General features: G+C 31.9%; 2 protein-coding genes across 3 annotated transcripts; one reads left to right on the top strand and one right to left on the bottom strand.

The window, feature by feature from the left end:
• Window positions 1-1,285: 1,285 nt before the first annotated feature.
• Window positions 1,286-16,370, top strand: LOC111712694 (plasminogen activator inhibitor 2 type A). The gene is made up of 13 exons (XM_023487379.1): window positions 1,286-1,322; window positions 4,800-4,863; window positions 5,772-5,808; window positions 6,576-6,652; window positions 6,940-7,010; window positions 7,145-7,245; window positions 8,854-8,946; window positions 9,251-9,331; window positions 10,421-10,516; window positions 10,592-10,700; window positions 14,011-14,100; window positions 15,081-15,157; window positions 16,144-16,370. The coding sequence occupies exons 4-13, from the start codon at window positions 6,598-6,600 to the stop codon at window positions 16,316-16,318; spliced, it is 948 nt and encodes a 315-aa protein (XP_023343147.1). The 5' UTR covers window positions 1,286-1,322; window positions 4,800-4,863; window positions 5,772-5,808; window positions 6,576-6,597; the 3' UTR covers window positions 16,319-16,370.
• Window positions 16,371-16,395: 25 nt separating this feature from the next.
• On the bottom strand, window positions 16,396-25,197 carry LOC111712692 (tRNA pseudouridine(31) synthase). 2 transcript variants are annotated; one of them, XM_023487375.1, is made up of 6 exons: window positions 25,111-25,197; window positions 24,839-24,890; window positions 23,718-23,754; window positions 23,379-23,550; window positions 17,293-17,349; window positions 16,396-17,171 (listed from the first exon to the last, which is right to left on the bottom strand). In XM_023487375.1, the coding sequence occupies exons 1-6, from the start codon at window positions 25,119-25,121 to the stop codon at window positions 16,769-16,771; spliced, it is 732 nt and encodes a 243-aa protein (XP_023343143.1). In that variant the 5' UTR covers window positions 25,122-25,197; the 3' UTR covers window positions 16,396-16,768. The 2 variants fall into 2 exon arrangements, with proteins under 2 accessions (XP_023343143.1, XP_023343144.1); XM_023487376.1 differs by having other exon boundaries at window positions 24,839-24,878; window positions 25,111-25,183.
• Between the last annotated feature and the right edge of the window lie 663 nt (window positions 25,198-25,860).

Here is a 25,860-nt window from a genome sequence, read left to right as displayed (position 1 = left end):
AGTTTTTTTTTAAGTTTTATGAATATTTTACTAAATGAAAAAATCGAAGATTATGACGTTCATTTTGGACCCTGGAATTTTATTGGAATCCCTCATGCCAATGTCACCCTCCACTCATCAATTTAGTCAACTCATAATTTATTGGTTTATATTTCATCTCAAACCCTTTTGATCCCCCCACCCCGTGAATTTAACTTAAAAACGCTATGAAACAAAACTTCTCTTTATTAATGAGCAACATTTTTTCACATGGATGTAAATCTGTACAAATTATCTTACGTGCGTCGTAAAAATTAACATGAATTATAAAAAATAATTTTTAAATTTTTAAAATTTCTCTGATTTAATATGCGCAAATTTGTGTAAACCTTTTCTTGCATTTTATTATCTATAAAATGTAAAATTTTTGAATTGTGAAGTTATCTTTGTTATCTTTAAAATTATATTTGAAGCTAACACAGTCTTCTATTATAGTAAAATATTGTACTAAGATCTATATTCTCTTTTATATCCCGTAGATTAAGAGGGTCAGCTGCCGACCTCTAAAAAATATAGGTGAGAGAACAATGCTGTCAAAGAATATTTTCATATATAAAAGGTTTAAATTTAAAACTCAAGTAAAACATGTTTATAAATAGACCAAAAATTAAGTTTTTCTGTATGCGCTAAAATAATAAAAAGTTCAAAAATTCTTGGAAATGGAAATTTCCCAAGACTGGATGATTACACCCAGATTACTGGCTTTTTGAAAAAAAAATTTCAGAAGTACTTTAAGACAATTTTTTAAAAATATACTTTTACTAGTGCTTATACTTTCTAGCTTGATTATGTCCACTTTTTGTTGAAAAGCTATGTAAAGCTAAGAAATTAAACTGCATCAGAACAAACCTAAACCAAACCAACAAAAACCGAACCACACCGTACCTGTATATATCTTACGTTGTACATTATCTATAAACTAACTACGCTCATTATTATATAACTACGCTGTAAATAACTGCATACAACTTGTATGCAGTTTTGTATAAACGTTGGTTGAAATATACTTCGCTTGATTAAGGTGGTAGAGTAATATATTCGCGTGTAGCGAACGGGACGAATTTGAGTTGTATCTTGTAAAACAGATACCTTAGAATAATGTAGAGTCGCATCTGGTTTGATATTGACTAAAGTATAACTGAGCAACCTGAAGTTTGTGATTGAGTTGTATCTTGTAAGACAGAGAAGACAGATAGAGTCGTATCCGGTTTGATATTGACTAAAGTATTATTTAGGAACCTGGAGTTGTATCTGGTTATACCTGGATTGCTACTGATCTAAAAGTATTAGTGCATGTACTACAAACATACTTAGAAATATTAAAATTAACGATTTTCATATACTTTTAACTTGAAATAGGCAACTAAAAATCTAATTGATGATTTACAAAGATTACGGAGTTTTTATTAATTTTATTTGAACGAATAAAAATCCCCATTAACATCTTCACGAAGAAAATTAAAAGAAAAGTGTTCAAAAAGTGTTAATTGTAAAATTTTCAAGTTGAAAATCAAATATCAGATGAAAGTTTGTGGTCAAGCACCAAAGAGTAAAACTAGAGACTACATGAAAATTTAAAAAATAAAGGATGTTTATTGTTCTCAGAAAGTAAAGTAAATATACAACCCTGAGTTGGATCATGGTAGCTCGGATTTGAACACCTGGATCATGAAGCCGTAGGCACATCACACTGGTACTCCAAGGGGACTTTCTTGTTTTAAAAACATCAAAGATCAGACGAATGTGAAGCCAAAAAAAAAACACTACAAAAATCAGTTACAAAATAAGATTCGTATTCTGTCCAGTTAAAATAAAAAATAATAGGAAAATAAAGCAAATTTATTAAAAAAATTAAAATTACATAAGTCAGAATTCAACAATTTTTTTTCAAGTGGCATTTAAATTCATCGCAATCCTATTTCATCAATCATGAAATAAATGCATACGAAAAGAAAAATATACTTTATTCAAAAGTGCATATTCTGTTTTTTGAAACAATTTGTGAATTTTTTCAGAAAACTGCATTTTAATTTTTTAAGCATTAGGTATATCTGAAAAAAAGAGATTTTTTTCAAAATATATAGATAATGTCAACATTAATGTTTTTTCCCTATTAAAAAGCCTCTTAAGGTTTATTCTATTAAGTTGCTAACAACTACATTTCCTTGAAGGTTAATTATCATATTTTAAGTTACAGATCTAAGAGCCTATCTCACATGATGAACGTCCCAGTCTAAAAAAAAAACTAAACAACGCTATAGGGTTCAATAAAAGTTATGGAAACGGTAGATAATTTTTGTTTGTTTGTGAGATTTTAACGCCGTCACTAAATTCAAATGTTCATGTAGGCTTTTTCAAAATATTTTCTTTTATCATTACTATTTCAAAAAGTATAACTAATAAAATAGAGGGATGGTAACTATCATTTAAATAGAATAGAATTATTTTGATCTATAATTATAACCAAATCGTGCCAAATTCAAAATCCAAAATCGGCTCACTGTGATTTCTCTACTTACTACGAGTCAATTTGGTGTGTAAGATTAACCTGATGGTACTAATGATAGTTTTGAGATTTAGGAGGAGAGGGGCTAGAGAGGGGGAGAGGCGGAGAAAGGGGAGGGTAGAAGAGGGGTGGGGTTGATGGGAAATTAAGTTCAGACAATAGGGAGGGCAGTAACAAGTGAGAAACACTTCAACTTTGGGTAGTGTTGAGCAGTGTTGGGGGGGGGGAGGTTGAAAGAAAAGGGGAGGAGCAGTTTCTACAACACCAAAATTGACCATCCTTTGTTTACAATGTTGTTTGGTTGTTTCGGAAACTCATAAAACAGTAAATTGAAAACAGTACAGAAAACCAAGAGTTTGATTCTAATAGTAAGAACGCGATGGTTAATCAGAATCAGACACATGCATAAATTAAAATGATATCTATAGGGGATTTTTGAATTTAAAATGAACGATGGTATGTTTTATATTTTATTTTTTATTTGTTATAGGAAAACTTTAGAAAAACTCCTAATGAAGCTAATTTTTTTGGCGAAATATATTAAAAAGAAAATAAAATAATTTAGTGAGCGAGTTTGTTCACAAACTATATTAAATAAGATTGATTCTGATTGGACTTATTTTGGAAATATTTGAACTTATTTTCTACTTCTAATGATACACACCAACAATCAGATTTTTTTTCAAAATGAGCTAGAGAACATTGTTTCAGTTTTATCATTCGTTTCTTTTTCCCATGCAGTATATTTCTGCAAAAAAGTGATCGCACCACATATGGGATTACGCTTAAGAAAACACTTGTTCTCTGACAATAATCTCTCTACCCCCCCCCCCCCGCTCACAATCTAATTAGTCCCTCATTTTACCAATGGTTACTACTTTAACCAGGGGAAAACATGCTTCATATCTATAAAGAAAATTTTATATTAATGTTTAAAAGTTAAACAATGGAGACATATCTAACATTTTTTAAAACTCGTAATTCTCTCCCAGGAAACTCCCAATCCCCTCTCAACCCCACCCAGCCCCTTTTCACCTCAATTTTGAGCATAAACCTAATTATTGAAAGAACACCTGTGTCTGACCTATAGACTCACTAGATAACCTGTCAATTCAAGGGGCGCACCAAAACAAACAAATGATTACATTTTTGACAATAGTTTTTTCGTCAATCCGGAGAAATAAAAGAGCAACGTATAAATGCTAAGATTGAACAATTTTTAGCTTAACGGCGGGAATGATGGTGCCTATAATATGATAATTGAAACACTTAAATGTAATCTTATTTTTATATTTCCTTAACTTAACTTAAATCAAACTTAAAAAGACAGTTATAATTGTGTCAGTAAGTAAAACAATATTTTCCAGCATTTGAACATTTTTTTATTAAGTTTTATTAAATATCCCAAATATCTTTTATTTTCTAACCAGATTTTATAAATGAGGAAACCACACCTGGGTATGGGTATCATAATTTCATAAAGCTTAGTCGGTGTGTAGACACTACGGAATAAACATCGAGATTTCCTGACGGGCGCACTGTCCGCAATTGTAATTGACACGGCAGAATTTCCAGAGTTTGCGGGAAATGAGTTAGTTTGGGGAAACGGTTTGGCGGCGGTTTGTGTAGTGAGGTGCGCCAAAATATATATGAAGGCGCGTTGAGTGATTTTACGGCGCGCTTTTTAGACATGGAAAGACAGGAGAGAAAAATGGGTTTCAGTCACATATTCAACCTTTCTAAATTATGGACCGTAATAAGTAGGATGAAACTCTTACAAATTTATAAAGTTCTAGCCTTGTCTATTATTATATGGACAAATAGTGATCCTGTGACATCTGAAAAGGCAAATCTTCAGCGTTTGTCAGAGGCACATTTCGAGTTCGCAATAAATCTATTCAGGCAAAAGGCACTTATTCAGGCAAGCTTTAATATTATTGGATAAAAAACGAAAGTGTTCACTTCAATGCAATATGCATTTAAGATAAATAACTAGATCTGCACATAAAATTAATTTTATGTAGATGAATCGCTTGAATATAGATATGAACTATAGCATGAACTATATAGAGGCAGATGAATAACAATTACTAAACATCGTCATGATTTAAGGAGAACATTAGGTCGTTTAAAACCTTATTTTTGTTGCCAATCGTTAAACTTTGAGCATACAAATATTTAGATAAAAATTAAGCAATTGTAAATACTTTGTTTTAATTTTATTTTAATTATATGAAATGTACGTTTTTCTCAGGATCGTGGAAACATTGTAATCTCACCACACGCAGCAAATCTTGGACTTGCTCTGATATTTTTAGGTTAGTTTTTCACTTATATTTAACCAAATATTGAGATAAGGGTCCGTTGTTGCATATGCATATAATGTATGTTTCATAGTTGACACTCATATTTTCAGTAGCACTACATATATAAACCTGCTCAATGTTATATGGCACACTGAAATCCAGACAGCTATGACAAGTTGCAAAATTTGTTTGTTTAGACCGGCCGCAATGCCTTAGCCTTAATTTTTACCTAAATAAAGTGCGTATACTTTTTGTAGCCCTAGACACATACATTTCAAAACTACAGAAATTTAGAGCCATTTTAATTTAGAAAGTAATTGACAAAATTCTCGACAATTTTTACGTGAGCGCTTGCAACCTTTAGATCACTGTGGGCAACTATGAACATTAGTATTATTCCCAATTGTATTTATTTTTACCATCATTTGATACACCAAGGAGATTTTTTTCGAGGACGTCGTGTCAAAGCTCTGATCTTAGTTGTATTTTATTTGAACAGTAGTGAAATATTTTCCGACTGTATTGAAATTTGACAATACTTTACATACATGTTTTATCAGCGCACTAAGGTCTGAATAAATATTAAATTTAAAAATATTTATCTCAATATTCCAAGTTAAAAACGAAAATTAATTACATTTTATGCAAAAAGGTGTATATTTCCGGAAAACTCATTAAATTGTGACATGATCAGGACTCTATATCGACTTAAATTACTTAACTCTTTAAAAATCTTTTATAAAAATCCCAGATGCAATTATCACATTTTTAACCGCATCCGCTAATTTCTATCCTTCTGTTTTTGCGCATGGCTTCATGTTCATATTCCTTATGTTAGGTATTTACAATTTTATTAAAAATATTAAGATTTTTTGTAACTTAGTCATGCTTACTATATCAAAGTATTTTAATCATTTTAGGCAGTACGAGTAATACCAATACTTCAAGTGAACTTAGGAAAATTGTTTTTAGAGTGTAATCGACATGTTCACTGTAAAAGGAATTGAGTGTTTGCCACAAACTCAGATTTTTATATCCCACTTTCTTTAAATCCAAATGTTGTAGACCGTAGATATTTCAAACTATGAATTCTGGTGGATCAAGAAGTGTAAGTTTGAAATATGAAAGGTATTCGTCATCTGGTTGTTGAGATTTAGGTATTATAAAATTGGGATTTGTGGCAAAAACTCAATTCCTTTATCATTTTTATTTGCAATTACAGGGGAAGAAAGTTCCAAAACGTGCTTATGTTCCGAACCTGACACTGAGTGTCAGGTTTGGGCACAAATATTAAGATCAAAGATCTTCTTTTGCCGAGTGCAAATATCAATCATAGAAACTATTTCAAACATATTATTGAGCACGACGAGAACTACAATTAACACTTTTTACTTCTGTTCTAAAATTAAAACTGCGAGTGATCGTTCACTTTTAATTCAAACCCTTACCATTTAAGACAAAAATCAAGATTTTCCATTTTTGCACATATCACGAATTCTAATCTTGGACGCGTTTTGTTCAAAAATGTAGCTTTAACTATTTTAAATTAAAGTATTCGGGCGGTTTTTTCTTGTCAACTTAAATTAAAAATCTAAGCAGTTAAAAAATATAACTTTGCACATTTGGCCCAAACCTGACACTCAGTGTCAGGTCTGGACCAAATCACGGTTTGGAACTTTCTTCCCCTGAATTAATATTTCTAAAAATTATACAATCCGCGACAGGCAGTGTTTACATTATGAGAATATGTCGTACGTGGACGTACATCGTTCGTACAAGGATGTAATCAACATTTTAACAGGGATATTAAAACTTAACTATTTCAAGTTAGCCTAGCATTTTTTTAGACGAATTATTCGGTTGATTATTATAATTTGCGTAATTAGGTCTTCCTACGAGACCGGGGGCTGTTTCTGCCTAACTTTTTTTACTTCTCTTATCTAAGCAACCCGATGGATTAAGTTTTTAATATAGCAAAATTCAATGATTTTTCTTGAAGAATAAATAGTCTTAAATATCAAAGGTTTAAATCAGGTTTAAATAAATAGAAATTAAGATTGAGATTTTTAATGGTTTAATATTTGTAAGAACCGTATTATTCATCTCACAGCTATGTGAGCAATACAACAGTTTTTCTACAGAAAGGAGTGGGCATTAAGGCAGGCAAACTTAGAGTTTTTCAAGCATAGTTAATAGAAAAAATATTTTTATTATAAAAAATTTGGAAAAATTATAAGGGTATATTTTTGGCTGCAGAAACATTTTTAAAATCCTAGTTTGACCTTGAGAGTAGAAAGCCTATTTGAGAGCAGTGCGAGAGTTCTATAAATCTGAAGTTCAAGAGGTAGATTTCGGAGCCTCTGGCTCTGGCCACGCAAAGGAGGTTGTCAACAGGTAAATACGAAACTTATTATTTACAACTAAAGTTAACAATGAAAATCATGAAAAAAATCAGTAAAAGCAAGGTACTAAGGCAGGGAAAGTTTTCAGAGGTGTACACTTTTTTGTACTGCAGTGCACTGTCTTTGGGCGGAAAAGTAAATACAAGACGGATGTCACAGCCTGACATGGAATCCATTTTCACAAAAATAATCTATGAAATATTGTGGTCATAGTACTATGTGAATTTTCAAAATTATCATATTTAAATGCTTTTTTCCTCTACGAATACTAAACAAACACTGATGTCATTATTCTTGCTTATAAAGTCCGCTCAGAGAGAACTGGTTTCAATATGTACGCAGAGTATATGCGACCGCAATTAACTTTCCTTGCATTAGTACCTTGGTAAAAGTAAAAGTATGAGTATTGTTTATGATTATAAATACTATATATATATACATATACATATACATATATCAGTTGAAACGCAACAATCTTGTTATAACATTTTATTCTTGAACAAATTGTTTCATGCTTTTATGCAACCCTCAGTATATATATATATATATATATATATATATGTTGTATTTTGTCTTTTTAATAACATATAATATATAAACATAGAGAATTAACCTAAACAAAATGTTTCACAAAGATCTCAAGCAGTCAGAATTCGTTGAACAACTATTTAAATTTTTTTAATCGTCATTAAACATAATTTTTTTACACATCCAGACTTTTGAATCCAGTTTGCTGTAGAAAACTAAGTTTTGATTAAAGTCAACCAAATTAACTTTGAATGTTAAGAAAATTTTAGTGTTTCTACTTTGTTCACAAATCAAAATATGTAAGTAACATTTCGCCATATAACAACTTGCCTAAGTAACATTTAGTCATATAACAACTTGCCATGTAACATTTCGAGATATAACAACAACTCGCCTATATAACAGCTCGCAATATAAAAACAAAAAACAAAATAATAAATTTTATTTAATAGAAAGTAGTAGTTTATTAGTAGTAAATATATATATTTTTATAAAATTATGAAACATTATTCAGCTAAATTGATGAATACATAGATACGTACAAGGTTATAATGCATTACATATATTTATATTTGATGTAGGAGAAGTTGTTTATGTCAACCAAAGATGGTATCCCCCGCTGAGTTGTAGATGCGTGCAGTACTCCCGACATTGTTGGAATTACTGTATTTGCGGATTTTTGGTTTTTGATTCGTGGATTTTCTGGCTTAATTTCATTTACACCACAATTTAATTGAAAAATTTATATATAGGCGAGTTGTTGTTATATGGCGAAATGTTACTTAGGCGAGTGGTTAAATGGCGAAATATTAATATTATATGGCGAGATGTTACTGAGCCAAAAATGAGGCCAATCGGTCAAGCGGTAAAATTAGACATACAAACAAAAAGATGTTTTTTATGTTACAAGAAAAAAGAGAACTGAGCTGCCAATTCAAAACGATCTTTTAAATGTAAAATAATAGTTAAAGTAATAAAATTATTCTGTAATATTGCATAAAAATCCCCTGAATTCGCTGTTTTATTTAAATTATTCATTTAGTAATATATATATTTAAAATATATATTTAAGCTGGGTGTCTGATGTTTCTGGTGGAGCCTATTCTGAATTTTTGAGCTCCGATCCGGGGGGTGATACAAGACTTTTACTTGCATCATATACACGGTATTGTATTCAGTAAATGTAAATTAATATAGAAAAAGTTAATAAGGAAAGAGCGAAAAGATTAATTAAAGTGAAATCTCATTGAGTTTTTGTTTAAAAATTCTATTTTGCATGAAATGAATAACAAATTTATTAAAACATCAAGATAAAAGGTTTAAGTAATTATTGATCTATGCATTTAACACCGAACGCTTATCAATTTATAGATCAAAATAACTAAAGGCAAAATTAAATAACTGAATAACTTATCAAGGCTGCATGTTTTTTTTTGTTAGTAAAAGTTGTGACCATAGTTTTTATCAAGGATGATTCCACAATGGTTGTATCCCTTCGATCCACTGAAGACAAGCTACAATGGTCTTTTCTTTCTAGCAGGGGGAGAGAGGTAAGAGGCCAAGAAATCTTCCATCATGGAATATGCTTCATAAAAATGATTGTTTTTAACTTAATTTACTACTATCAGTAGTGAAAACTTTCGAGCGGAGGCAAAGGAAATGAGTTCCACTGATTTTCTCAATTAAAAGTTACTGACCCAGAGTCAAAGAAGCTTCACTGTCAAAAGCTATTCTTTAAAGACATAAAATCAAAATGACAATTTTCCTTGTTAGCAGACAATTAAAAGAAACATAATATACATTTTATCTATCGTTTTTTACTCAAAAAAGTTTAATGCTAATATGGAAAACCTCAGTTTGCATTTGACAAATGATACTCTTTGCATTGTTTCGGATCCGCTTAATCCAGGCTTTCTCTTCAAACATTTTAAAAGGGTTATATATATGGTAGAACCCTCATATCCTTTTCAGATACAGGCAAAAAACCATAAATGGTTTCTCTGGGTCATATGTTTGGAAAGTTTCAAATCCTGTTCAATTATTTGTTTCCATGGAAAAGTTTAAATCCTGTTGGTTTATTTGTGTATTCACATCTGCACCATGGAGTGTACGTGTGTAAGCGTAGGGCGCCAAGCTTCTATTTCTTACGCTCTGGCGCCAGCCTATTGTCACCAAAGTGAATCCGGGTCTGATCTTAAAGTAGGCGCCACAAACCAGTATCATTGAAAACATATTTAAATAATGGTTAACTTATTGACGTTTCTAGATATTCTATTAGAGTAAATCTGTTTTTAAAAAGTAAAATGTTATCACACAATATAGTTTATCGGTCATTCAGATGTGTACACAGGGGGAGGGCTATAAGCCCCCCCCCCCTCTGGGAAGAGTGAAAACTGTGTTTTTCTGGATTAAATTTATCTTCCCCCCTGGAAAGTCTAAATAATGTTTAATAAGTAAAGCCTCCCCACACGCCCGTGTAATATTCCTTCACATGTATATAATTGGGGAAAAAACCCGCAGATGACAAAAATGGAATATATTCTTCCTTGCTCTAAAAAATAATTTGGATTGTTCAATGTTCAAGGAATCTTTTCACCCCAAATAAAATTTTTTATATGAATATTGCATATATTGCTTAGACTTCAAGTTGCAATGATGAGCGGTCAGCTTGAAATACCTGTTGGATACTCTGAGAAGCTTGCGGCCAGGTTACTGGAGCTTCCTTTGCTTAACAGGTATAGACTATTATATATATGTTATCACAGAACGTTTCTTCTACAAAACGATTTATTAACATTATTAAACAACAGGCGAATGTCTATGTTTCTGATCTTGCCTGATCAAGTGGACCCAGGAGTGGCAAGCCTGGAACTTAATATTAATACTACACTGGTCAAGGAACTAATGGGGACTCTGAAGGTATATTTATTTATTTACTAGTTTAGGCCTATTAAGGTTAATTTTAAATCCAAACTTATCTTTGTTAAAGCAGTAGAAAAACAAAATATTTGTGCTATGAATGTATAACATAAAACCATTTTTGAATGAAAAATGAGAATTGTTACCGTTGCTCAGCCCTAAAAACGAAAAAACGAAAAATTTGTTAAAAAAATGCAATATTTCACGAAAGTTTTCTTTCTTATTTCGAAAACTTTTTGTGAAATTTCGCATTTTTTTCGAAAGGAAGCGAAAACCATGCGGAATGTCGTCAGAAAAAATGCGACAATTTCGCGAAAATTCTCGCATTCGTTTGTTTTTAAAATACTGCTTCAAAATGTTCCTTATTGCAAAACATATTGCAAAATAAAGCAATTTACCATCTCACTCCCTTTTTATTGCTAGAAAATATTAATTTAGCCATGTATTGCAAAAAATTTATTAAATCCAAACCAATAGGTATTTAAAGAAACCTTTGGAGCTAAATTTGTATTAAAAAGGTCTTATCATTTAAGCAACATTTTTTTTGTGCAAATAGAGATGTGTTTAATTTTCAAGGGGTTGATGAATTTTACTCAGGGGGGGAATGTGGACTGGTACCCCCCTTAAAACCGAGAAATTATTAATTATATCATACAACTTCTAATGCTGGATGGTAACTGTATAAGCAGATGCATTTGCAGCTGTAACTCAAGTTTTGCATGAATTTTTTTACACATCGATTGCGCTTGCTTCCGCAAAATTAATTTTCGCACTAAATTGCGGAATTCCGCGCAATAGTTTGCTTCAGAGGTTCAGCTGGAAACCTTTTTACTATACAAATTATGAAAATTACGAGAATCAAATAATAATTTTGGTACAGGGTGTCCAAATAAACCTGGGAATTGAATGACGAATTCGAAATAATTTTTGTTCACAATTAACGCTGAACACCTTATTTCAATGGTTACAATAAAGTTACGTCTGCTGGACAGGGTTGTTAATCGTTTTCATACGCGACCAAAAAACAATTGTTTTTTGCTTCGTTTTTGATTTAATAACTAACGAACCTTAGATTTTATGTTCGTTTATTGGGCGTTCGTTTTTTGAAAAAAAAATGTAAACTTGTGTCTTTTAAGATTTTATTTAAAATTTTCAGTTATGATAAAAGAAAAGTTTGTAAGAAAAGCTATATAGTTTTCATATAGACGAAAATGACCTCAGTGTTTTCTGATTATTTAAGTTACAAGGATAAACTATTAGTGGTTTTGTTACACACTTTAACTTGCGTGATCTAGTTTAGTTCTTACATGGTTTAGTTACTTTGTTTAACTTACGGGATGATTTGATCTATAGTTTGAGGTTTAACTTGAAAACATGGTTTAGTTACACGGTTTAACCTATGGGAACTTGTTCAAGGATTAACCCTATCTCTGCTGGGGTACTTGAAAACCAGGATATGCTGGGGGGGGGGGGGTCAATTTTCCCCCCCCATCCTCTAAATCCCATGTTTGATGTCCAAATATGACAAATGATACATCATTGGAAAGCTCTTGTGCTCTACTTTTAGAATCTGCAAAAAAATTTGCAAATTTGCAAAAATTGAATTTTTTATCGCAAAATCCAGTTATATAGTAAAAATGTTTGCAAAAATAAATTTGTTCAAAAAATGAAAAATTATCATTTTTGAAAAGCACTTGACCATGCCATAAAATATGCAAAGATTTTTGCAAAATTTTAAATAACCTGATTTTTAATCAAGAAAAACTAAAAATGTGCAAATTTCCATTGACAGGTTGTTTGCAAAAAATTTGCAATTTTTTTTCTCGCAAAACTTGTGCAGTTCGTTTCCTTATGTGAAAGGCTTTCCAAAAAGCTAAATTTTATTAATATCTTACAATTGGAAGTGGGTCAAAACAAAGATTTAGTTTGTTACAGAAAAAAAGCAGTCACTCAGGCAGTGTGCCTGAGGACTCAGGCAGTTAGTATTAAAGCCCGATTTTAGGCCTAAAGGGAGGGCTTCATGGGTATGTAGGAAAAGTCAGAAAATTTCAACAGCCTCAGACCAATACTTTTTGAGTTATGTAAAAAAAACTACAGGGGGGGGGGTTCAAATTGATCCCCCCCCCAGCAGGAATAGGGTTAATTTCCATGATTCAGTTACACGGTTTGATTAATGTGATTAAGTATATGTATATTTAGGATAACTTTACACTTCTTTAAATACGGACAATTTCAACTTTCTTTTGAAATAGCAATTTAACTAGTTTATTTTTAGAATCTGACAAAAATTAAATTTTTGGTTTACAATTTTAATAGGGCTGGTATTATTTTCCAAAAACTATCAAAAAACGATTAATTTTCGTTTTTTTTCTAAAAATGTTCGCATCCTTTTAAGAAAAAACAATGGGCCACAACAAAATGAACCATTCGTTTTGAACTTTAAAAAACGAAACAATAATACTAACTTTTTCTTGAAAAAATCGATAATTTTAATTGTAAACCCCAGGCTGTACTTTTTACTTACAGGGTGTCCCAAAAAACATGGGAATTCAGTGACGAATTCGATTTCGTCTTTGTTATGAATTAGCATTGTAATACTTAATTTCAAAAGCCTTAATATTATTATGTCTGCTAGAGTTCATTTTATGAAAAGGGTAAAAGATGTGTCTATAATGTCTCCACAAGATGAACAGTGAATACGGACATGTTTACTCTGTTTGTATACTGCAATTTTCTTGTTTTACTATGTACAACCGTATGCAGTCAACACATTAACAAACAAAATGTGAACATAGCAGACGAAACTCTTACAGATATCACTATTCTTAACCAAAGAATTATTAAAAAAGACGATATCGAATTCGTCACTGAATTCCCATGTTTATTGGGACACCCTGTAGAATAGTCATCTTGAATTTGAAGTATAGAGGTAGGCCATTTCTGGAAGTCTGATTTTATTTGTTATTGGGTTTGTTAATGTTTTTATAACAAAAATGATGTATTCTACAAAGGCAGATCGTTAACGAAGGGCTGTCAACAAATGTGCGGTCATTATTATGAAGGGTTGTCGTTAACGGTCCTTAAAGATCGTCAACAATTAAAAACGACTTACCTTTTTTAACGAAACGACAAACTAAAAAATACTTCTTTGTTTTTTAATATAAAAACGATATTTTTCAAACACCATTGCTTTTAAAAAAGACCTTATCGTTTTTCGTTTTCTGTACGATAAAACGATCGTTTTTTTAAATTAAGTAAAAACTATCCATCGCCACTAAACAATTTGTGTATATATATTCTTATTTTTCAGACTGAGGTTGTGAATGTGAGATTACCAAGGTTTAGAATAGAGGAAACATCAGACCTTGTAGACACAATCAGTCAGCTGGGAGTCGTTCAGGTGAGCTTATATAAGCTTATAGTTGAGCTTGTGGGCTAATCAGCTTTTGTTGTATGAATATCATGGCTACTGAGCGCAAAGTTTCTGATCCCCGTCTAACCTTTCACTAGAAAGCACACTTCATAATAAAAAAAATTATCTTAAACATTAAATATTCAAACCCTACTAATAATCATTGTTAATCGTACTTATTTACAAAATCGAAATATAGATATTTCTGATATTATCGTCTATGGATTAGAGGAGAACTTGTGGCAAGCCTATAAACAATTGCCAACCTGAGAACTTTAGTTGCCCAGGGACCGCTGATAGGGAAATAAATATCCCTCCTTTCTCCGGGAAGCCCTGCCTTGTTCTTATTGCCACATTTAGAGACCCCCCCCCTCCTTGAACTCAACAACCCTTTATATTTATTATTATTGACTAACCTAAGACCAACCAATCAAATAATCCTACCCTGGTAAGGCGGGTGCAAACTGCACAGTAAATTGTGATTGCTTATTTGTAATATCTCGTGATTTGAAGTTTAAATATGATATTAAATGAAATTTACTAAAAACTAGAAATTCAAGGCGCTTCGCGCCCATCTCCTAAATTAATTGTGAACATGTTCTCTTTGTGTACATCGTAAAACAAAACAAAAATAATTCGCGGATTTTCACCAAAAATTTCGCGGATTTTCAAAATTTTTAAAAATTTAATGACGATCGAATTTTGATGGAGACAAATATTTGAAATTTTGATGATTCATAAACCTTCCCTGGAGTCCCTAGATGTCCCACAAAAAATTTGGGCCCGATCGGTTCAGCCGTTTTGACGTTTATTGGATACAAACAAACAAACAAACAAACAGACAGACAGACAAGCAAAATTTATATATAGATAAAGTATTCTGTAATTTGATGGATAATTATAAGTCATTAGTCAGCCATACAAACCATCTTGTCAGTTAAAAATTAAATATTAATTTAAATGTTTAGGCCTTAAACCCAGCTTTAGCGGATCTAGAAAATATGGTAGATTTCAACATCCTTCATCTTTCATCCTTCAGTCATAGGTTAGTATGAAAACTCAGTTTATAAACTCATATTAACAGATTTTGCCAAAACGATATCCATTGAGCCATCAATTATTGCATATATAAAAAATTAGCTATAGTTAGCTTTTAAGTAATCCTAATAGAATATCCTAAAAAATCCGGGACAAATGGTTTTCTAATTTTTATCTTTGAGTTATGAAAAATCAAGGACATTCCCATTACAGAATTTGATAGTCTCTATATTTAAGATAGAACAGTCCTTAAGCTACAAACATTTTGGAATGTTTCTTTATTATACCCAGCTAATCTTCAATGTTCCGATACCAATATTGTACTATAGCTCGTTCTTTTCAAGATTTGTAACCAATGCTGTGTCATAAACTTTATAGTTCCTTGGACCTTCCTGATAGCGTGTCTGCTGTAGAGAGGCCACATCACTAGATGGGCATAGTTTTTGTGAACGAACAAAATTTTTCGTGAACGATGGTGTCATTAAGAAAAAATAGACTTGGATCGTTTAGAGAAATGAAAAACTATCGTTTTTTAAACGAACAATTTAATATCATTCGATCTTGATCAGTCATGAACGAACTCTAATTCGTTAGCACGAACGATAGGTTTTTTACAGAATGAACGAATATTTGAAAGATTTTGAATTAACGAGTTTTTTCCAACTAAATTTTAAATAAACTATTGTGTTTTTTTTATGGAAAAAACAATCTTTCTGAACGAACAATTTTACTTAACGATTGTTCAGTGAGAAAACGAACAAAATTTAAAACTGTGAAGTTGAATACAAAAATGTATATATATCTTTATATGAAATGTGTTAGCTATAGCAGGCCAACCGGCTGGTCAAAATTGAATGATATTTTAGGAAAACCAAGAGACTTAGTGAGACTTAGTCTAGATAAATGTTATGTTTTTAACATTCCACGGACAACGCCGAGCTAGTTTTAAATAAGTTTTATTCCTATTCCCTGGTTTTATGTTTTCTATTTCAGAGCCGAAATTGAGATTGAAGAGTGGGGCGTGCATGGCAAAGGAGAAACAAGTAAAGTTGGAATCCTTAGACAAAGATTTTTCGAGGTCGACCATCCGTTCTTATACTTCATCTGGGACTACTTTACCGGCACAATTCTACTCATTGGCAGGGTAGAGCGACCTATAGTCTTATAGTTTCCTGCCAGACAAAAACATTATTTAGACCTTAAAATTAAATATATCTATGTTAAACTGTTCAAAGAATTGAAGAGTTGCATTTTTAACTCTTTATTAACGGGGAAACAAATATTTTGTCCAAAAAAAACAAATGTTACAAGATTTCGTTCAAATAAACAAATGTTTGATTTCGTACAAAAATTAATAAAAATTTGTCCATTTAATAGTTCACAAGTTTTTGATCCAAACAAAAAGGCAAACAGTTAAACAATAATCCCACCATTTTGCAGTCAATAGTTAAACGTAAAATTCAACTTGTAAGTTGGGATTGGTAAAGATTTTGAATAATTTATCTATTTACAGAACTAGTACCATATTTTGTACATGTTTTATGTTTTATGTTATACAAATATATTTATATATATCATATATAACTTTTTTCATTATATTCAACAATCCTATTGAAATCTACAATGAATGATCAATCCACTCTGGCAGTTCAGCTACAAATTCTTGACTTCCCAACTTATACCGTTTAGAATGCAAGCATATGTATCCTTCTTCCTGTATCGAGCCAAGCTCAAAATCTGCTCTTATTAGGGAGGGATCCTGACAGAACACACAAGTAGGAAACTTTGAGAATCTTTCCATAATAGACTTCTCACTGACGGCAAAATTTACTTGCGCTTCATTATTTTTGGAGAGATTATTATTGAAATTTTTTAAGACATTTTCAACAGCGTTTGCTTTTCGTTTTGTGAAGGTCTCTCTCCGCAATTCTAGCTGTTCGCTTATTTTCTTCAGATGAAGTGGTCTATCTCCGTACAAAAGATCATTCACTATTAAAAATCCCAATTCCTTCAGGTGCAATCTAAAATACACACTATTAGTAGCATCATAAAATAGAATAACTTTTCTGAAAATTTCTTATTTTAACTGAATTTTATCTTTGTAATCTATTCACTAAATATTAAAATTATTAAAAAATAAACCTTATTTGATGAGTTCTGCCTGTTATTGGTCGGCAATCAACTAATGAGGTATTGGATCTAAAACAAACAAAAGTAAAGTTAGTATCAAAAATTTAAAAGTAAGGCAAGAATTAATAAAACTAACAATCACAGTTAATTTTGAAAAGAGTGAGTCTTTTAAATGAGATAGAATTTACTCCTAAAACCGAACTTGAGCTTATGTTAAAGAAAGATTGCTTAAACTCTCTCTGATGTCTACCAAAAAGAGATCTGAGTTGGCCTTCCTGTTTATCTACCTAGTATACAAACTACTAAGGACAAAACATATGATGATATAGAGGACATGTAAGTACAGGAATACTTGAATTTCTCTATGGCCTCAAAAAAAACCCTAATTTAATCAATATATATATATATCCATCAAGGATTAAAAGATATGAAGACTGGTAAGAATTTTGAGGTCTTTGAAAATAATGATAAACAGCACCATCTCTGCATTACGCACGCAATGTTGCTGATTTTACACGATGTTTATGCGTGATGACACCAAATCTGTAGCAACAAAAAAGTATAAACATGGGAATTCAGTGACGAATTCGATATTGTCTTTTTAAATTTTTTTTTGATTTAGTATAGTGAGAAAGCCGTAGTCTGTAAGAGTTTCGTCTGCTATTTTCACAATTTGTTTGTTTATGTTTTAACTGCATACAGTTGCACTTAGTAAAACAAGAAAATCGCAGTATACTAACAGAGTAAACTTGTCCGTCTTCACTGTTCATCTTACGGAGACATTATGAACACATTTTACAGTCTTTTACCTTTTTCATAAAAAAAAATCTAGCAGACATAATAATATTATGGCTTTTGAAATTAGGTGTCACAATGCTAATTCATAACAAAGACGATATCCAACTTGTCACTGAATTCCCATGATCTTTGTGAGACACCCTATACTGCAAATTGTACTTTATGAAACAAGTTAATCAATGCTAGTTAAGCAAAAGGTAGCGTTAAGAAAATCTAATCTTTAGATAAAAAAGTATCTGGTGTTGATATTTTTATGTTTTTAAAAAATAAGTAATCTTTTGGTTAACTTTATAAAACAACTATGAATTTTATTGCAAAACAAATGCCTTAGCACTTAACGAAAATTTTATATTCTATTTGCCAACCTAACTCAGATAGAATTATGTAAGATTGTAATAGATATCCTGTACCACTATATCTGGAAACCTGAATTATGTTGTACATTATTAATTATCTACGTTGTAAATAGTTATGTAAACCCATATCCTTATTTATCTTAACTTTGCTGTATGTAACTATGTAACATGATTAGCTTAACTATGTTATAAATATATCGATGTAAAACTTGTAATTACATTGATTAGCGTTAACTTGTAACATAGAAACCCAAATATAAATTAGTTGGAATAGACTTAGCTGTGCGAGAAGTAAATGCTTCTCATTTAGCGGATGAGTTTTTGAGATCATGCCCAGTGGTTTGGCATTGATAGAATAGTTGAGATTATGCACAGTGTTTTGTATTGATAGTCTCAAAGATCGTGCCCAGTGGTTTGGCATTAATAGAATAGTTGAGATTGTGCCCAGTGTTAGGCATTGATAGTAAAGTTAAGATAGTGCCCAAGGTTTGGCATTGATAGAAAAGTTGAGATTGTGCCCAGTGTTTGGCATTGATATTATAGTCAAGATCATGCCCAGGGTTTAGCATTGATAGAATGTGAGATCATGTCTGGTTTTACATTGATAGCTCAAGATCATGCCCAGTGTTTGTGTTTCACATTGATAGTAAAGTGAGATTGAGTTGTACCTGGATAGATAAGGCCTGGATGTAAGAAACCCTTCTGGAGTAAGGAAATTAACTACAAAAGTGGTAGCAGCGGCGAATATCAATGAACCATAGTTAAATGGCACAGACTTCAAGAAATAAAAGTACAAGTGATGACCTGTTTTAAATGGTAACAGGAGAAAAGAACAGTATCAGTGCAGCAAAAAGTTGGGAGTGTTACCAAAATGAACAGTGTACCAGAATATAACAATGGACAATTTTAATAAAGAATCAGATATCAGAAGACCAGACATAAGAAAACTGCAAGAAACCTTCAACGTCAGGGATTGGAAGCCCTGTTGCAGAGAGTGGAGTTGCAAAACAAAAAGAAAAAGGAAAAATGGAAAACATAAAAAGGATTCAAGAAGTAAAAACAATATTGGAGCAGAACAAGAAGATGGATAAATAATAACAACGTATGTAACATCTACATATAGTAGTGGAAACAGGGGAAGCAACTGAGGATACATACAAGGGGATGTGTGATGTTGAAACTATTATCAGAGAAAGAGTACAGGGTTTCATTGAGAGGGCTCCCAAATATGATGGAAATCCAGAAATAATATTTGAATGGTGCGAAAACTTGGAAACTCATTTACTTACTTAGGGAAACAGTCACAGATAAAGATGTTAAAGGAGAGTGGTTTCATGCATCACAGGAGCAGCTAGAAGAGAGATTGTACTGTTTTATCAAATGGGAGTAGCAGAAATGATGAAAAGATTCTCACAACAAAAATATAATGAAAGCCAGGGACAGGAATACCTGGACAGGAAACAGAAAAAAGAGGAAGAGACCAGAAGATCTTATGCTGACAGGAGGAAGCTATACCAGAAACAGGAATACCTAAATAGGAAACAAGAAAGTGGTGAAGATACCAGAGAATGTTATACTGATAAGGAAAAGCTATGGTTACAAGCATATGCTCCAGACAAGAGGAACCTGGTATAATTCAAGGATGAAATGCTTATGGGACTGTATGATGCAGAGTTGAAGAAAACATGCCTGATTTTTTATGCTTTAAGAACCACAACAGGAAAGCAAGATTAAAGCAGTAGTAGAATGCCAACAATCTCCAGATAGACATGAGTTAAAAACTACATATATATATGTATACAGCTTTGAAACAGTAGAAAACACAAAGAGAGCAAATAAGATGTTGGAAGCAGGAAATGTTAACAGGGAACCAGTTTCCTGCAATAATTCAAGAAAAGAAAAACAGATTTTAAGTAATTGCAGACAGGAAGAGCAGGGTGAGTGCAGACATGAAGGGCAGGAATGGTATGAGAATTTAAAGAAGAATTTCCTGCAATGGAAAAAGAAAAATCTAAACAGGGCAACAAGAGGTGAGAACAGGAAACCAGTTGCTTTGTCAAAGAACAGCTCTAACAACCTATGTTTGAAAACCCAAGAATTGAATGAGATTAACCATGATATGGATGCTGATTCAAGAAATATTTTGATAGTTTAAAGAAAAGGATTTTAAATCCTGAGTTCCCTGGAAACCAGAAGAATCCCATGAAAATACAAGAAGAAGTGATAGATTGTAAAAAATCCAGAGGAACACTGAAGACAAAGTTGAGGAAAAAAGGACCTAATCTATCTAGTGTGGAAACCATGTTCAGTGATGAAGATAAAGCTCTGGTTGAGAGTACAGAAGATCAGAGCTGAAAACTTTTGAATGGTGGATATCGGGATTAATGCATAATCCACTCTTTTTCTTAATCTCGAGATTAAATATTGCTTGTTATCCTCTCATTTTTAATCTCCAGATTAATTATCCGATCAGGATTAAGGATATCCCATTCTAAAGTTTTCAGCTCAGGTTTATATTGGTAGGCTGATGTGTTTTAGCAGGTTAAGTAAATCTCAGCACGGGAAGTGTGGTACAACAAGAAGTGCCTAAGTTTTGCTCAAAACAAGAAATGAGTCACATACCAAAAGTCAGAGAAAGAACACCCGAAGACTAGAGCTTTAGAAAAAACATGCTACCAGAAGAACAAGAAGCAGGTCAAGAAATAATACTTAAAAAAGAACACTCAATCATAGTTTAGCAGGCAGTATACTAGCTATATGCATGCAGAAACATGAATATGGAAATGAAACATCAGCAGAAATGATGAATTGTGTACAAGAATCAGATTATCTTACAAAAGAAAGCTTCAAGATAGATGAAAACAGGTTTTTAAACCAGGATGAAAAGTTGAAAGGGGAAGTAGTCAACTGTTTTTAGATAAATTCTTGGGTTTGGCTTCAAATCCGAAACATTACCGGGAAACAAATCTTTGAGAATTTGTCATACATAAGAAGAAATCAGAAAGGATGAACGTAGAATACCCACTAAAAAATGAAGTAAAAATGAAGATAACATTTGCAACAGATTTAGAAGGGGATCCAGCGGAAATAGCTAAAGACAGGCGGAAGTTAGCAGAATGCCCATCTGTTATGCACAGCATGAGTCAAGAGAAGCATCAAGATCAAGAGCAGCATCAAGTTCAAGAGACACATTAAGAGCAAGAGCGTTACATGACGATAAATATGCTAAGTATAAACAAAGAGAAACAAATACCTAGAGAGGAAACAAAATTGGAAGAACGAAATCAATATCAAGAGTTACAAGAAAAACAAGATAAATGGAGAGAAATTGCAGAACCAACAAAGTTAGCAAAGTAGAGAAAAATCAACAAGAAAATGAAGATGGAGAGAAAAGGAAAATAGGAAAAGCAAAGCAGTTTAAACTATTTGAGAAAGCCAACCCATTCCACTGTAGAAACGCAATTCAAAAATAAAACGACAGATGCATATGTAAATTCCACAGCTGTATCCAGAACAAATGCACAGTTAGACAAGCACAGCAAGGACAGTAAGAAAGTTAATCTAGTTCCAAAGAATCAACCAGAAAGTTCAGAGAAACAACTAGGAGATAAGAAGGGATTAAGAGCAAGTATTACAGTTGTGAAAACAGGTTCCCACCCTCTTACCCTCACAGCACTAGCTGAGAATGATGTTTTCACGAAAATCATTAAAAAATTGCGCAAAGATTTGCTTATGTTGCAAGTAAAAATTGCACGAAATTTCGGTATTTCTTGGTATTGCATATTTTAATTTTCCTGCTACTGGGTTATTTTGAGCTTTTTTGTTATTTAGCTAAATTTTGAGAAACAATTCCAGAAAATGATGAATAAATTCAAAATTAAACCAATCAGAATTACAGGCTGGGCTCCAGCCCAATTGTTGCTCACACCTGCAGGCCTAATATGGGGCCCAATTCTCAGGTTTTAGGTCACCGCACCATACCGACTATTATACCGTTTACCGGCAATCAATCTCAAGTAGTAACTGAGTTACTCACAAATTAATTAATCAAAATCACATTCACTAATTATTAGTCCAGTCTGAAGCAGGGTTAGATGGAAGTTGTTTATCACTAAAACTAATTCAGACCATACTGTCCAAATATTAAAATCTTTCATATTTATGCACTTTATGGCATGCAACAAATATTACTTAATTTTGTTTTCATGCACTATACTGCAGTACAAAAATTTTAATTTTTTGAATTTATGGGCATTGCAAAATTAAATGCAAAAATTACCTGTACTCATATGAAGAAATTATTAATTAAATTTTGTATTCATGCAATATTTTGTGCAAAAATTTCCCATAAACATGTGAATTAAGTGACGACTGTAGATCGTCTTTGATCTTCAATGGTAAAAATACAACAACATCAGACCAAATTTCGGAAAGCTAAAAAACGTGTACACATAAGTGAGAAAACCCTTTGACATTCGTAAACTTTAAAAAAATGATGACGACTTCTTAATTCCCATGTTTAAAGGGACGTGCATAATATGCAAGAAACCTGGTTAAAGCTTGTGAACTTTTCAACTTTAACTTTTCAACTTAACATTTTTTTTCTTGTAATTGAACAACTTAAGATATATCTGAATTTAAAATTATTATTATTAGCAGACAACCCAGCATTCAATGAAATAGGGGTCGACGCTTTTAACATGTTTGAGAAAAAAAAAACTAAATTTAATATTTAAAAATAAGGGATTGTCAATTGAAAACACAATCCAACTAATATAATTCGGAATGAAAAAAATAAAGTAAATTAACTTGAATTTTATGAGATTTTTGTTGGAAATGTTCATTCAAAAATTAGATTTAGTTATTTTATTTTTCCGGGCTAAAAAACGCACATTTTGCCCAAACCCTGTAAATTTCATATAAAAATCCCAAAAAGTAGCCTACTTTGGGTAGTATGTAACAAGTTTAAACTCTGTAGTAGAGACTAAATTTTTCGTCTGAGCTGAAACATTATGAGAAATATTATGTGAAGAGAGTGTGCTGGTATGAGTGAGGCTAGTAGTTGAAAACCTTCCTCTCACCAGAGCCAAATACTCTTTTTCAACGTCACTTCTCTCTATTAAAAAAAGCATCAGTCAATGTCGCAGAACGTAGTTATACTTATAAACTTTTAAAAACAAAAAGTATAAACAATGATCAAACAAAACTTGTTCTTTAAATGGTTAAATATGATGCATAATTGTTTCAATTTGTGTTATTTTGAAATATTTTTAATAGATATTCCTAACAGTTTCTTTGCGGAAGCGGCAGCAACTTTTGACTAAAATATTGCAAAATCTAAGATAAACTTGTTATTAATAGATTTAATTTTTTATTAATATATATATTTTATACCATGAACTTTTACCAAGATTTTAAAATCAAATTGTTTAGGTCAATAGCCCAAACAAAGAGGGGGGGGGGGGTCACAAAACGTATTACTCTCCGGAAAATTAAACAATGTTTAAATATAACTTAGAATTGTCGTTGAACGCTGATTTTTATTTGAAGTCAAAACAACGCTAATTTTTATTTGAACTCAAAAATATGTATTGTAATTGCAATATTCATTTTGACCTCGTAGAATTCCATATGCCCAATTTTCTTTTAAATCAACATACAGCATGAAAATCTGTGCAAAGTTGACCCATAACGTACCAGCTGGCTATTGAATTTCTCGCTTTAGGTCGTTAAAGATCATTAAAAGGTCAAACACTGGATTCGTTGCTGCTACTGTATACTTCCTGAGGTCATCGAGGTCATTAAATGTCATTAGAGGCCATTAGTGTCCACTTTTATTTTATTTCATTTTAGGAAATTCAAACTCAAATTAGGCGTGCAGCCAAAAAAATGGAAGATTTGAACCAAAAACGAAGGCAGGGNACCCTCATAAAATAGGACATCTCCACCATCATCACCTTAACCCAAAAAATTAGATTTTGGAATGTAATGTGTAATTGTGCATCCACATTGCCAGAGTAACACTGCAATGTTCTCCTATGAATCAAAGAGTCACTTGGGTAAAAAATGTATAATAAGAAGAAAAATTGGGTCTTGCCCAACTTAAAACTAGTCTGACAATTTCTTGGCTGAGTTTTAACAACATTTATTAAAGAGCATATACTGTACGTCATAATGATGGTAACTTTTTTATACTGTTAAAGGATTGTCCACTGTCCAAAGGGGACCACCAAAAACATGAAAATGCACCAATTTTTACAGAAACATCCGTAGAAATTTGAGAACAAATTAAAATGGTGACTTTGAAAGCAACATTTAAAAATAAGCTAACATTGTTATTAGTAAAGGAGACGCATAGTTTCCATCTTTACTACGCACACATTGTTTAAAAATTGAACTTGTACCTTTGCTAGAATAACGATTCCACTCGTTAATCTGTCTATTCTATGAACAGGTCTGTTACACAACCATTTAGACCAAGAAATGTTTACATAAGAGAATAAGGAAACAAGAAAAATATTAAATAATAAACTAGAAAAATAATACAGAAAACAGTTAAAACTGCACAAAAAATGAAGGTTTTAAAATGCATTGCATTACCCGAAAATGATTGAAAATGTTATACTTCTTATTCAATAAAAATATAGAAAAAAATTAAATATTAATGATTGCTTTCCTTAGATCCATGTAACCATGCTCCCTTGCTAGGATATATATCAGAGAATTAAACCTGGAAACAAGACCAATACAAATTTAGGTTATAACACTTAAAGGGAGTGTTTGCGAAAAATGAAAGGGGGTATAGGCTTAATGCGATAAAAAAGCGCTTTTGATCGCTACTACTCTTACTTCTATCTGTTGCGTCTATAAGGAGAAAATTGTTAAAAACGATTAATACCGAAGAACGTAGTGTCCATACAAATTCAGAAAGATGCAACATACGACTTAGACCTTAGTTGATTTTTCATAATATGTTTCAATTGTTCTGATCTGAGAGTTACTTATAAAAACATTTATTCCTGTTTCGAGGATTTTTGGTAATGAAGACGACATTTTCATGTTTTCCAGGAATGTTCGAAAACAAGTTGTAAGCTAAATATTATTTTAAAAAACAAAATCAAAACTAGTATGAAATATCAAATATATACAAATGTGGCGAAAGATAATCTATGACTACAGGTTGTAATATCTGAATGATTTTTAAAAAATCAAATTGATTTTTTACGGTCTAAGTCGTATGTTGCAATTTTCTCAATTTGTATGGACGCCATGTTATTCGGTATGAGACGTCTTTAACAATTTTCTCCTTATAGACGCAATAGATAGAAGTAAGATTAGTAGCGATCAAAAGCGCTTTTTTTATCGCATTAAGCCTATACCCCCTTTCATTTTTCGCGAACACTCCCTTTAAATCGAAAATCGTGCA

The sequence above is a fragment of the Eurytemora carolleeae genome, unplaced genomic scaffold (assembly GCF_000591075.1).
Source record: "Eurytemora carolleeae unplaced genomic scaffold, Eaff_2.0 scaffold1314, whole genome shotgun sequence".
NCBI lineage: Eukaryota > Metazoa > Arthropoda > Copepoda > Calanoida > Temoridae > Eurytemora > Eurytemora carolleeae.
The sequence above is the reverse complement of the archived record's forward strand: the minus strand, read 5'-3'. Positions and strand labels throughout refer to the sequence as shown.